The following is a 14,608-nucleotide window of genomic DNA, read 5'->3' as shown; positions in this document are numbered from 1 at the left end:
GCGTTTTTCACCGCACACAGTTGCCAACGCATCAGTGACAACTTAACGCCTGTTGTTCAAAGCGTTAGGTGCACTGTACAAAAGCCTTTGCAACTGTGCGTGACACGCAACTGCTGTGCTGTATCCAGCGACAACTGTGGGTCGCATAGCAGTGTGCGTTTTTCACCGCACACAGTTGCCAACGCATCAGTGACAACCTAACGCCTGTTGTTCAAAGCGTTAGGTCCACTGTGCAAAAGGCTTTGCTACTGTGCGTGAACCGCAACTGCTGTGCTGTATCCAGCGACAACTGTGGGTCGCATAGCAGTGTGCGTTTTTCACCGCACACAGTTGCCAACGCATCAGTGACAAATATGCCTGGTAGACCAAGAAAAGGCATACGTGGCCCTGCTGCGGAAAGGGGCACAGCTTCTAGGGTGTCTAGAGGCAGGGGTGGACGTGGTGGTCAGTCCTCAGCCAGGCCACCATTTGGATTGTTCTCCGGCAGTGGCCAAGCTATACGTCCACAGTATGTACAGGAGGTGGTGGACTATATGAACAAACCCTCATCATCGGCATCATCTGCAACTACAGTGACCCAGGCAGAGAAAAGTGGTCAGTCTTCTGCAGTTGTCAGAACAAATACAGATGAGTCCATGTCCACCTCATGTCCTCCCTTAGACCCAATTTCAGACATGGCAGAGGAGTCAGCTGAGCTGTTTGACCACAGTGTCGGCCATCTACTCCAGCCTGATGCTCAGTCCTTTATGGAGTCTGATGTTGGGTCTGAGTTTGAGGAGGAGGCAGAGCAAACAAGAGGGGAGAGCAGACGGCCCGCTCCATCTAAGGCCGCACCTGTTGTCTCCCAGGCCAGGCCTGATGCTCAGTCTTTGATAGAATCAGATGTTGGGTCTGAGGTTGAGGAGGAGGCAGAGCAAACAAGAGGGGAGAGCAGACGGCCCGCTCCATCTAAGGCCGCACCTGTTGTCTCCCAGGCCAGGCCTGATGCTCAGTCTTTGATGGAGTCAGATGTTGGGTCTGAGGTTGAGGAGGAGGCAGAGCAAGCAAGAGGGGAGAGCAGACGGCCTACTCCATCTAAGGCCGCACCTGTTGTCTCCCGGGCCACTATACACACCTCATCTTGCTGGGCCTTTTTTGAGACATCCCATGCAGATAAAACAGTTGCGATCTGCAAGATTTGTAAGAAGGGTATAAAACGTGGCAAAAATGTCAACCACCTGGGTACAAGCTGCCTAAACAGGCATTTGACAACCCACCACTCGGCCCGTTGGCAGGAGCATTTAAAGAACCCACAAAAGGGCCAAAGATTGGTCAGTCGGCCTCCTAGTTCTCCTCGCGCTCCTCCTCATGCTCCATCTGCTCCACCTGCTCCACCTGCACATCAGTCTGTTCCTGGCCCTGCTATAGTCACTCGTCACCTGTTGGCAGCCTCCACTGGCAGGGATGATGATATAGCAGGCAGTGTCGCATCTACCTCCAGCACACCACCAGCTGTATCATCTAGACGCCAAATTTCGATTCCACACATGCTGGAACGAAAAAAAATGTATACTCCCCGCCACCCACATGCCCAGCGTCTAAACAGTAGTTTGGCTAAACTACTGGCTCTGCAACTATTACCATTTAACCTGGTAGAGTCTGCTCCCTTCCGTGACTTCGCAAAATGTGCAGTTCCACAGTGGCAGGTGCCAAGTCGGCATTACTTTTCCCGTAAGGCCCTGCCATCCCTATACCAACATGTGGAAGGCAATGTAGTGTCATCCCTGGCCAAGTCAGTCAGCCGTAAGATACACTTGACGGCTGACACTTGGTCAAGCAAACATGGGCAGGGACGGTACATTTCTGTCACTGCTCACTGGGTGACACTGCTTGCCAGTGGAAGGGATTGTAGCCAGGGCTCGGTGCTGCAGCCAGTGTTGCCCCCACGTCTGCAAACAGCTGGTGGTGTCGCTGATCCGGGTAGATCGATCACTTCTACCCCCTCCTGCTCCTCCTCCTCTACCTCCTCCATGCCCTCCTCTGCAGAATGGTCCTTTGAATATGATGAGATACCACGTAAACGTTCAAAGGGCTATTCTATGTCTCAGGCCAAAAGGTGTCACGCAGTGCTGCAGCTTGTGTGTCTAGGGGACAGGCAGCACACTGCCCCTCAGATTCTTGGGGCTCTGCAGGCACAGGCCCAGAGGTGGTTGACACCACGCCAGCTGCAGCCAGGGATGGTGGTTACTGATAATGGGTCAAACCTCCTGGCCGCCCTTCGTCAGGGAAAGTTAACCCATGTGCCATGCCTGGCGCATGTCCTGAATCTCGTGGTACAGCGGTTTTTGAACTCGTACCCGGGAATGCAGGATGTGCTAAGGATGGCAAGAAGGGTGTGCAGTCACTTCAGGCGGTCGTACAGTGCCACTGCACGTTTGGCCGAAGTGCAGCGCGAGTTTCACCTGCCGGTACACCGCCTCATCTGTGACATGCCCACCCGCTGGAACTCCACCTTGGCTATGCTGCAGCGCCTGTACACGCAGCAGAGGGCCCTCAATGAATACCTATGCGAGTACGGCACCAGCACTGGCTCTGCGCGCCTGGGCTTCTTTTCACCACGGCAGTGGCTTTTGATTAAGGATGCATGCGCTGTCCTCTCGCCATTTGAGGAGGCCACAAGGATGGTCAGCCGGGACAGCGCATGCATCAGTGACACCCTACCGGTACTGTTTTTGTTGGAGCACACTCTGCGTGGCATTATGGACAGGGCACTGGAGGCAGAGCAGCAGGAGGAAGAGGAGGACTTCCTTGCCTCTCAAGGCCCCCTTTATCCTGAGAATCCTGACCCCATTATGCCTAGCTCCCAGAGGCCCGAGCAGGATCCAGGGGTGGAAGAGGAGGAGGAGGACGATTCTGCGGGAACTTTTGCAGGGTTTGAGGAGGAGGAGGAGGAAGACATGCGGCAATCTGCAAGGCCTAGTTTGACTCCCTCGGGACACTTTGGAGTAGTACGTGGCTGGGAGGAGGAGGAGCCCGTTGAAGATAATGTCGTTATGAGTGACCCCGAGGAGTCAGCTTCTCAGGCCTTCGCTAATTTGTGACGCATGGGAAACATCATGCTCCAGAGCCTGCGAAAGGACCCCAGAATCAAGGCCATTAAAGAGACTAACCACTATTGGTTGGCCACCCTACTTGACCCCCGGTACAAGTGTAAAGTCTCGGAGCTTTTCCCATCCACCCATAGAGTCCACAGGATCAAATCCCTTGAGGACAGTCTCAAGAGGAATCTGGTGAACATGTTCCCCGACTCCCGTAGGGTGCAGGGGCGGGGACAACCTACCATGGATTCTACTGGTGGTCACGAGAGGAGCGTTGGAGAAGGTGTGCGGTTGACGGATGCCTTTCGGTCTTTTTTTAGTCCTCACCGCCCAGGCCTCTCAGCTGCCACATCGCATCGACAGCGTCTGCATCACATGGTGGACGATTACGTGAGGGCACAAAGTGACACAGAGGGCTTTTCATGTGACGAATCCGATCCACTGGCATACTGGGTCTTAAGATTAGACCACTGGCCAGAACTGGCCCAGTATGCCATGGAGTTGTTGGCCTGCCCTGCTTCCAGTGTCCTATCGGAACGGGCATTCAGCGCAGCAGGAGGATTCGTCACAGACCATCGAACTAGACTCTCCACCGACTCAGTCGACCGTTTGACATTCATTAAGATGAATCAGTCGTGGATATCAAGCTTTGATGCACCTGATGCAGACCTTGTAGACTAGGCTATCGTTGTGATGTGGCAGTTGAGCCTCAGTTTAAGCCTGGACCATGGTGCCACCCTCAAACCCTCCTCTCATTCTCTTTACGTTCACAGAACCTCATTTTGGTTATGACAAAAACGACAATGTTTGCGCACCTGTTCCACAGGTGCACACCTTTACAATTTTTGGGCCTCCTTCAACACCAGCTCTTTGGGGTTAAGGTGGGGAGGCTATGCTAAAACAAAAACGACAATGTTTGCGCACCTGTTCCACAGGTGCACACCTTTACAATTTTTGGGCCTCCTTCAACACCAGCTCTTTGGGGTTAAGGTGGGGAGGCTATGCTAAAACAAAAACGACAATGTTTGCGCACCTGTTCCACAGGTGCACACCTTTACAATTTTTGGGCCTCCTTCAACACCAGCTCTTTGGGGTTAAGGTGGGGAGGCTATGCTAAAACAAAAACGACAATGTTTGCGCACCTGTTCCACAGGTGCACACCTTTACAATTTTTGGGCCTCCTTCAACGCCAGCTCTTTGGGGTTAAGGTGGGGAGGCTATGCTAAAACAAAAACGACAATGTTTGCGCACCTGTTCCACAGGTGCACACCTTTACAATTTTTGGGCCTCCTTCAACACCAGCTCTTTGGGGTTAAGGTGGGGAGGCTATGCTAAACAAAAACGACAATGTTTGCGCACCTGTTCCACAGGTGCACACCTTTACAATTTTTGGGCCTCCTTCAACACCAGCTCTTTGGGGTTAAGGTGGGGAGGCTATGCTAAACAAAAACTACCATGTTTGCGAACCTGTTCCACAGGTGCACACCTTTACAATTTTTGGGCCTCCTTCAACACCAGCTCTTTGGGGTTAAGGTGGGGAGGCTATGCTAAAACAAAAACTACCATGTTTGCGAACCTGTTCCACAGGTGCACACCTTTACAATTTTTGGGCCTCCTTCAACACCAGCTCTTTGGGGTTAAGGTGGGGAGGCTATGCTAAAACAAAAACGACAATGTTTGCGCACCTGTTCCACAGGTGCACACCTTTACAATTTTTGGGCCTCCTTCAACACCAGCTCTTTGGGGTTAAGGTGGGGAGGCTATGCTAAACAAAAACTACCATGTTTGCGAACCTGTTCCACAGGTGCACACCTTTACAATTTTTGGGCCTCCTTCAACACCAGCTCTTTGGGGTTAAGGTGGGGAGGCTATGCTAAACAAAAACTACCATGTTTGCGCACCTGTTCCACAGGTGCACACCTTTACAATTTTTGGGCCTCCTTCAACACCAGCTCTTTGGGGTTACGGTGGGGAGGCTATGCTAAACAAAAACTACCATGTTTGCGAACCTGTTCCACAGGTGCACACCTTTACAATTTTTGGGCCTCCTTCAACACCAGCTCTTTGGGGTTAAGGTGGGGAGGCTATGCTAAACAAAAACTACCATGTTTGCGAACCTGTTCCACAGGTGCACACCTTTACAATTTTTGGGCCTCCTTCAACACCAGCTCTTTGGGGTTAAGGTGGGGAGGCTATGCTAAACAAAAACTACCATGTTTGCGAACCTGTTCCACAGGTGCACACCTTTACAATTTTTGGGCCTCCTTCAACACCAGCTCTTTGGGGTTATGGTGGGGAGGCTCCGCCAACACCAAAACTACCATGTTTGCGCACCTGTTCCACAGGTGCACACCTTCATAATTTTTACGCCTTCTTCAACACCAGCTCTTTGGGCTTACAGTGGTATGGCTCCGCCAACACCCAAACAACAATTTTTGCGCACCTGTCACACAGATGCATATCATTGTAATTTTTTTCCTTACAAAGGCAATTATTGCTTTCATTACCAGCACTTTCATAGGGATATGGTGTCAAGGCATCGTCCGCACCACCAAATGCCCAATTTTTAAGCATCCTTTACTTCTATTCAAAGTCAAGAGACAACAGTATTCATCCAAAACATCTCTAATCTTGTTCACTCTGCACTACATTGTGGCCCCTACCCCTAACCCTCAATGTATCCGTGCATATATGTCTGTTTCTTGTGAGATTTCAAGTTAAAGTGCACCAAACACCATTTTACATGAAATAAAGTGCAATTACATACATCTTTGGACTTCTTGAAACATTTGGTAATAAAAGCCCCATTGTGGAAATACACCCGTTAATTATATGCACATTTAAAGAGACAGCACCTTTTTCCAAAAAAACCTCTAATCTTGTTCCCAGTGCACTGCATTATGTCCCCATCATACACATTGGCTGAGCCGTTGATTAGGAGCAAAAGAAAGGTGCGGTTAAGCAAAAAAGTCATTTTTGAAGGTTTGGTATGCTGTAATTCTGGTTCTGGACATGCTACAGAGCTGAAACTTCACAGGTACAACTTTTAGACCCCCCAGACACTAAATCCAAAGAAATCTCTTTTTTTTTTTTTTTTTTTTATTTTTTCAATAATTGGCTATCTATCAAAAACGACAATTTTTAAGAACTTTTTTTTGTGTGATTAATAGTCCCTGGGGCATGACCCAGAACCCTAGGCACTTTTTAGGGGCATTTATTGGGTTTTAGGGCTTAAAAATGGTGTTTTTTGATTACAGAAGTTCGGGTCCCATTGATTTCAATGGGGTTCTGAAATCCGAACCGAACTTTCGTGAAGTTCGGGTGTTCTGGTCGAACCGAACTTTTCAAAAGTTCGATCATCCCTAGTGAAGAGGAGGTGAATTTGAATCTAGTAAAAGGAATGGGTAAAAAAATGAATGATTGTTGCTGTTTGCGTCCTCTATATGTCCAGTGCACTGCACCGTTTCTGATAATGATGCTGAAATGGCTGTGTTCCTAGGAAGAATCAGAGATTTTACAGGCAGCACAAGAAATATCCTGTGTTCAGAGCACTGTGCTTGTAATATTTACATGTTATATGCATTAGAGTTATATACTTACATTTGCAGTATTATGTTTATTGCATTGCTCATTATTATTCCCTTCTAAGCATGTAGAGGCAAAGTTAGCTTGGGACATTTCCAATAAGTAAATATGTGAACATGCCAGCATGGAATCTTTTGCCTTTTGCATGTAGGTGGAATGTATATGATTATTTTTTGAAATGTTCTATTTATCCATATACAGTAACTTATTAGATAATGTTGGAATAGATAATTGATGATTGTATTTTCTATATGTTTCTACAGATTACACCCTGTAATAGCTCCTGCTTTAATGTAAGTGCTTCCCTCGGTGACAAACAAGTCTACACAGGAGGTGTGTATAAGTCTCATGGATAGGAGTCCTATTTATTATGGAATAAGTGGATTCTAATATGCTCATTTGTCAGCTGGGCTTATTCATTTCCTTTTCCTCATCTTAGCAAATAGACTTTTAGAGCAATAATACAGTGCAAATAATTGAATGACTAAAGCCCAGTTATAAGGAAAAAGCCAGATGTTTGCTTTAGGCCGTTACTGGTTGTCAGCTTCACTTTAGCTTATTACCGGAGATATCTGGGACACTTTTTTGTATCAGTAACCTTTAAACTTGAAGGATGATACTGTTACAGCGATTTTTTTTTCTTTATCATCTATTCTAATGAGAGCATTTGGAGGACATGGTATTCATGTCCTCTTCTTTTGAAAATACCAGTTCTCTGGCTGTCTTGCTGATCTAATATCTTTACTACTTTCTGAATCTGTACTGGAAACAAGTATGCAGACCAGTAGTCCTGACTTTTTAGGCTTCATTTACATCTGAGCATATGGATTTACTTTTTTTGGGGCGCTTTTTGCAAGCTTTTTTAAAGCGTTTTAGAAGCCAGTATGGTATATGATATCAATATACAAATACTGTACTGTGACCCTAGCATAGGGAACAAACTATTCAGTGAAAGGAAATACAAAAGGACTCGCGGCCATGCGCTAAAATTAGAAGAGAATCGGTTTAACCGTAAACTGCATAAAGGGTTCTATACCCTCAGAGCAGTAAGGATGTGGAACTCTCTTCCACAAGCAGTGGTATCAGCAAGGAGCATCGATAGTTTCAAAAAACTATTAGATGGGCACCTTAATGACCACAACATACAAGGGTATTCAAGGTGTTATTGGCATAAACACACACACACTCATCTTAGGTTGAACTGGATAGACTGATGTCTTTTTTCAGCCTCACTAACTATGTAAATGTATTACAAGCGTTTTACAGCTTTAGGCGTTTATTTGTTTAGCCAATAGAAAGCACTTGGGGGAGGAGAGGGAGAGGAAATTAGGGGTGGAGAGCTGCTATTTGAACATTTTACAAGAGTTTTTTTGCACAAGTCAAGCATTTCTATTGCAGTCTATGGGGCCAAAAACACTTGTAATCTGCCAAAAAGAAGCTTATATACTTTTTTGAGCTTCTGGTGTTTTGCTTCAGATGACAGAGTGCTCATATGTGAACAGGGGGCATTAAAATAAATGGAATTTTACTTGATGGGCATTTTGGAGCCTCAGAGCTGAGTGTTTTACAACCTGAAAATCGCTCAGGTGTGAACGGGGCTCTAATCAACAGTAATACCTTGGTTTGTGAGCATACATCCTACCAGAAACAAGCTTGTAATCCAAAGCACCAGTGTATCAAAGCAATTTTCCCCATAAGAAATAGTAGAAACTCAAACTGTTGTCATAGCTATAGTACAGTACTGTATAAGCATGCCATCCCCTCTGTTATATAACGCTATGTGTCCCTATGCCTGTGCTGTATATAAAAGATGCCGATTTCTACCTATACTGTATCAGAGCATCTCTCAGCGCTCACGTGACTCCTCGGCTCTCTGCTCCTCTCCTCCCCAGCTGAGGTCAGCGGGAGTGCTCGGCCCCGTCCGCCCGGGTGAGCAGAGAGACGAGGAGTCACGTCCGCCCGGGTGAGCAGAGAGACGAGGAGTCACGTGAGCGCCGGGAGACACTCTGGTATAAGGTATAATTTGCATTTTTTTTTTTACAGCACAGGCACAGGGACACATATTGTTATATAACAGAGGAGAGGGCATGCTTATACTGTACTTAAGCGCTTTAACATTATGAGTGTAATACTGCTTGTATATCAAGACAGTCTTTGCATCAAAACGCTCTTAACCACTTAAGATTTTACCCCCTTCCTGACCAGGGCCTATTTTGCGATTCGGCACTGCGTGAATTTAACGGACAATTGCGCGGTCGTTCGACACTGTACCCAAATGAAATTGACGTCCTTTTTTCCCACAAACCGAGCTTTCTTTTGGTGGTAATTGATCACCTGTGCGATTTTTTGATCATGCGCTATAAACAAAAAAAGAGCGACAATTTTGCAAAAATAACAATATTTTTCACATTTTTTTATATGAAATTCCCCCCCCAAAAAAGTAAAAATCTAAATTTTTAACATTTTAGGCCAATTTGTTTTCTGCTACATATGTTTGGAAAAATCGCAAAAAGCGTATTTTGATTGGTTTGCGCAAAAGTTATTGCGTTTACTAACTAAGGGAAAGATTTTTTGTCATTTTTATTGTTTTTTTTTTTTAACGAGTAATGGCGGTGATCTGCGATTTTATTTGCGGTACTGCGACATTGCGGCGGACAGATCGGACCCTTGACTGACATTTTTGACACTTTTGGGGGTGCGAGTGACATTACTACAGTAATCAGTGCTATACATATGCACTGTTGCTGTAAAAATTACACTGGGAGGGAAGGGGTTAACTTTATTGGAGAGGGAGGGGTTAAGTGTGTCCCTAGGGGCGTGATTCTAACTGTGATTGGATGTGGCTGTGTGTGTAACAGCAGAGATCTACAGTCCTACATAGCAGGACCGTATGATCTCTGCTTTTACACAGGGGAAAATGACAGGCGGCTTTGTTTACATTAGCTGCCTGCCTTTCTCCCGGTGTAACCGACGATCGCAAGTGACCGGCGGACATCGAGTCCGCCTGTCACACGCGCGGGGGGGCAGGTCCGAGAGCGAGCGGGAGCGCGCCTCCAGCGGCGCGTGCTCGCTCCCTAGAGCCTCACAGGCAAGCTACATAGTACTACGTCACTTTGCCTGTGAGGGGCTGACCGTTGCAGTAAATAGTCGTGCGGCGGTCGGCAAGTGGTTAGACTGGGTTACTCCAAAACCAAGGTATTACTGTAAATCCTTTGCCAGGTCTTTGACGCAAAAAGTGTGGAAGCCAGAGTCAGCTAGCAAACTAACATTCTCAGAAGGAGGTCAGCAAAGGCTAACTTCATATTTCTAGCAGTACAGATTTCCTTTACTGCCTCTTAAAGAATAACTAAAGCCCGAAATGTTTTTTTTTTGGTTTTGGAAACAGTGGAAAGGGATTAGACCACCTGTCAGTTTTTTTTTTTTGCTGTTTGTGCCCCAGTTAGGAAGATTCAGCGTCACTGTTTGTCATGTTTACCATTATCACCGTAAGTGAAAGTAAAAGAAAGTCCAAAATGTCGCATTGTCCCCAGAACAGGAATAGTGGGGAAATCTTTCAATGAGGACACTAGTTATGGTGGCCCTAGTGACAACCAGGGATTCTCTTACTTGGAGGGATTTCCTGCTACTTCCTGTTGTGGTTATGGGACAGAAAGTGAAGTAAAATGTTTCCAATGGGACACAGATGGTAAAACATTTTTTAAGGGGGTTATAACACCCCCTTACCCAAAATGAGAAAAAAGTGTTGCCTTTAGTTCAATGGTTGGCCCAGTGTTCCAGAATACATGTTAGATAAAGCGTGCGTTAAGTATCAAAATAGATATAATTGAAATGAAAACTTGCATGTTTTAAAGTACATATGTAGTGATAAAAACATGTAGACTGCCATTGTGATCCTCCTGAAAATGCTAGCTTTCTGGCTATCTCTGGCTTAAATTTTAGTTATGTAGCTGGCTAAGGCCTAATACACACTGACCTCATGCACCTTTGTGCATAAGACTTCGGTGTTTAGGTTTGGGTGGAAGGCATAGGTGCACCATCCAGCCCTGCTTGTAAAATACTATGAGAGGATGACAGCTGGTGCTGCTGGACGGGGCTGGATGGTGCACCAAGTGTACTAACATTTAGGGCAGTATGCGCCTGGGGACGAATGCCCGGAATGCAGGATGTCAGAGTAGAGTTAGGATGCCTAATTTGCAAGGCCAATCATTTTAGAAAAGTAAAAAAAAAAGAAAAAAATTGCATTAGTATAAAAATCCAGACAATAAGCAATTTTTAGAGAGGCCAGCAATCACATTTTAAATGGCCTCTCAGTACAGGCTTATTTTATGTGTATCATATATGTTACTGTAAATCAATTGCAAGTTACAACTAGCAAAACAGAGATAAGACATGCAACAGACCACTAATAAAAAAAAGCTGCATGTTCTTGATGAGTGTGTCATGGCCTAGAATAATATTTAAAAAACTTGATACAATGATTCCTTTGGTACTGAATAATTTAATCTATAGCGTTTAGGTATAAGGCAGTATTGGGAGCACATACTTGTATTCCATTTCCATGCAGCACACTGCAGAAGTATTGGTAATTGAAAGGGCACCAAGACTGCTGATTTAACACTGTGAGCTATTCAGCAATGACATAAGGGGTTAAATTACTAAAGGCAAATAGACAAGTGCAGAACGAAAACATTTTTTTTTTTTTTACATAAAATAATTTGTTTTGAAATTCATTTAGTCGAATTCGAGTTGATCCGAATTTTCCAAATTCGGTTGAATTAAACTCATTTCGACCGAATTCGGAAAATTCAAATAGATTCAAACGCTATTCAAATTGGAATTGAATTCCATTCCAACCACATTCCAATTTTATTCTGCTCTTTTATTTTCTATTCTATTTTGTTCTGTTTATTTTATTGTATTCTATCCTCAGTTCAACTGAATTAGGAAAATTCAAATAATTCAAATTCTATTCAAATTCCATTCCATTTTTTTCTAATTCTATATTTTTTATTCTATTATTTCTATTCTTTTATTTTCTATTCTGTTCTGTTTTACTCTTTTCTATTATATTCTATTCTCTCCTTTTCTATTATATTATTTTCTGCTCTATTCCTTTATTTTCTATTCTATTTTATTCTATCTGGAAATTCAAATTTAATTTGAAAACGTTTCTAATTTGTTTCCAAAACAATTCAAAAACAATTTAAATTCCATTCAAATTAGAATTTTATCAGAAATGTAATTTTGTTATTTCAGATTCCTTTAAATTAACTACTATTGTCATTTGGAAATTCAGATACATCAGACTTTCTGAATAACTAAAAATGTGTTCGAATTTCGATTCGGGAATGAACCGCACATGTTTAAAGGCAAATAGGCTGTTGATTTTGCCAGCAAAGTTGTAAAGTACTGTGTGAGGGAATTTACTACAGAGCTTAGTGAATGTGGTGAAATTTCACAATTCAGAAAATATCTGATCATTTGCAAGAAAAATAAAAAAAAACAGCATTTTTGCTTGCACATGATTGAAAGATTGAAGTCAGCAGTGCTTTATCTCTTCAATTAGGCTCTGTGTACAATTCACTTGCAAAGTACAACTTCCTTTGTAAAGTGGACAGCCTTTTTGCCTTAAGTAAATCAACCCAATGATTGGTTATGACCAAACTTAAGGGCCATACACACTATAAGATTTTCTGAAGACTTTTTCCTTCAGATTTACCTTTTCTATGTAGTGCAAGGGCCTGCCAGATTGCATAAAAATTTAAAGTGTTTAGCTTTGACCTCATATTATATGGTTTTGGTAAGTCTAAAGGAAAAATCTTATAGTGTGTATGGCCCATAAGTTTCCAAATATTAGAGGTTGTAGTATGGAGGGTGAATGAATAGGATTTAAGAAAATAAGCATCCTTTTGAGGGTATATATCTGCTTTCAGTTTTAATGCAATCTTACATACAGCACGGTACTTTTTTTTTAAAACAAAATTGTAGTTACCAAAGTAAACCTTTTTTTATAGAATACACATTTAAGCAACAATTTATTTGTTCTACTTTGATTTAACAAAAATTTAACACAATTTGTCAAAATTATCTAACGTTTTTTTTTTCTTTTACAGACTGTGTTTTTGAACCAACACCTCCTGTTTTATCCTCTGTTGGGTCACACAATATAACATTAAGGTGGAATGCAGCAAATATATCAGAAGTAACATACATAATTCAGAGTAAATATGTCAGCATTCCAGGGGATTGGGAATATACCCAGGTAATGTGTACAACATTCACTTATACGCATGCTGTGGTTGAACCAGTCCATTCAATAGAAGGTGATCTAATGTTTGACTTCTGTTGAACAGGGACGGCCACAAACTGAATGAAATTTGGCCAGTCCCTGCAGGACCAGCTGAATTTTAATCCGTCTATGGCCACCTTTACGAAAGTACCTTTAAAATAAGAAATTCCAATAACACAGGCCAAGTATTTCATAAGTAATCAGAGATAAGTTTACTCTTCTGGTTCACTTGTATTTCTGGGGTTGTACTAAACAATATGTAAAAGAGAGCACAATGCAATTTATTAGAGTTTAGGGTAACTGTGGTCTGATCAGGCATAAATTGTTACTGGTTGCTGTGGTTTTTGTCACTGTTAGGCCTCTTTCACATGGGTAGCCTGATCAAGTCTGCTTGTCAGTTTTTCAGGTGGACCCGATCAGAAGCTCCATGTTAGTTTATGGGCAGACGGAAGTAAACAGACTCATTACCTCCAAACAAGTCCACAAAAATGAAGTAATTGTAAGAGCTGGTTCACACCGAGGCGACTCCAAGTTGCCCCATCTTTGAAGCCGCCCGTGCAGCACGACTTCATCGCGGCTTGCCAACGACTTCTCTAATAGAAGTCAATGCAAGCCGATCCGACTTCACCCCAAAGTAGTGCAGGAACCTTTTTCTAAGTCGGAGTGACTTGAGTTGCTCTGATTAGAACGCTTCCATTGCACAGAATGGAGCGCTACAAGTCGCCTGACAAGTCGTGGCAGTGAGAACCGGCTCTTAAGGTCCAGATACATCTTACAGCTACTGAACTGAACAGACATGCATGTTACAAAAGTGAAATCTGTTCTGTTTCTTTCTGGTCAGCAGGGGATCTGTTCATGAGTCCCCTGCTGATCAGACTGGACAGAGCCTATATGAACGGGACCTTACAGTTCTCACTGCTCTTGCTACCTAATTTTAACATAGGGTTGCCACCTCCTCTTTAAAACCAAACACATATGAATGACTCAGGTTCTGAGGCTAATTTAATGTAAATAAGGCACCGAGTGAGTTTAATTACCACCTTAATCAGCCACAGAAACTGTCTAATTAACCACTTGCCGACCGCTCACTGAGCTGGTACTGCGGCAAAGTGGCTCGTTATCGTCCAGCGACGTAGACCTACGTCGCTGGATCCCGTCCCCTCTCGGCGCCGCGTGTGCGCCGCCGGAGACTCGCTCCCGCTGTATTCAGACACAGCGGGAGTCGGGCCAGGGGAGTAGAAGCAGTGATCACCGCCGCTCTTCCCCGATCGTCGGGGATCGAGTAAGGAAATCCTCCCACTTGTGTAAACAAAGTGGGCGGATCTCCTCTGTGACAGACAGGGACAGATTACAGGATTCAGCATAGCTGAACCTGCGATCTGTGTCACACAATCCCCTCCCCCCACACACACATCAGTAAGCATGAGGCATACATTTAACCCCTTGATCACCAATAAAGTTAACCCCTTCCCTGCCAGTGTCATTATTACAGTAACAGTGCATATTTGTAGCACTGATTACTGTAGTAATATCACTGGTACCCCCAAAAGTGTCAAAAATGTCAGTTAGGGGTCCGATCTGTCCGCCGCAATGTCGCAGTCCCGCAAAAAAAATCGCAAATTGCCGCCATTACTAGTAATAAATAAAATAAACAATA

At 44.1% G+C, this 14,608-nt stretch overlaps 1 protein-coding gene across 1 annotated transcript in view; it reads left to right on the top strand.

The window, feature by feature from the left end:
* The window catches only part of ROS1 (ROS proto-oncogene 1, receptor tyrosine kinase), a 229,385-nt gene that overhangs the window by 29,266 nt on the left and 185,511 nt on the right, over positions 1-14,608 (top strand). Inside the window, exons 2-3 of the mRNA XM_082249088.1 lie at positions 6,926-6,995; positions 12,776-12,924. Of these exons, the coding sequence (XP_082105214.1) occupies positions 6,926-6,995; positions 12,776-12,924 (219 nt within the window). The remainder of the gene's footprint in view (positions 1-6,925; positions 6,996-12,775; positions 12,925-14,608) is intronic.

The sequence above is a fragment of the Pelophylax lessonae genome (assembly GCF_965119305.1).
Source record: "Pelophylax lessonae genome assembly, chromosome: 3".
NCBI classification, from domain to species: Eukaryota; Metazoa; Chordata; class Amphibia; order Anura; family Ranidae; genus Pelophylax; species Pelophylax lessonae.
The sequence above is the reverse complement of the archived record's forward strand: the minus strand, read 5'-3'. Positions and strand labels throughout refer to the sequence as shown.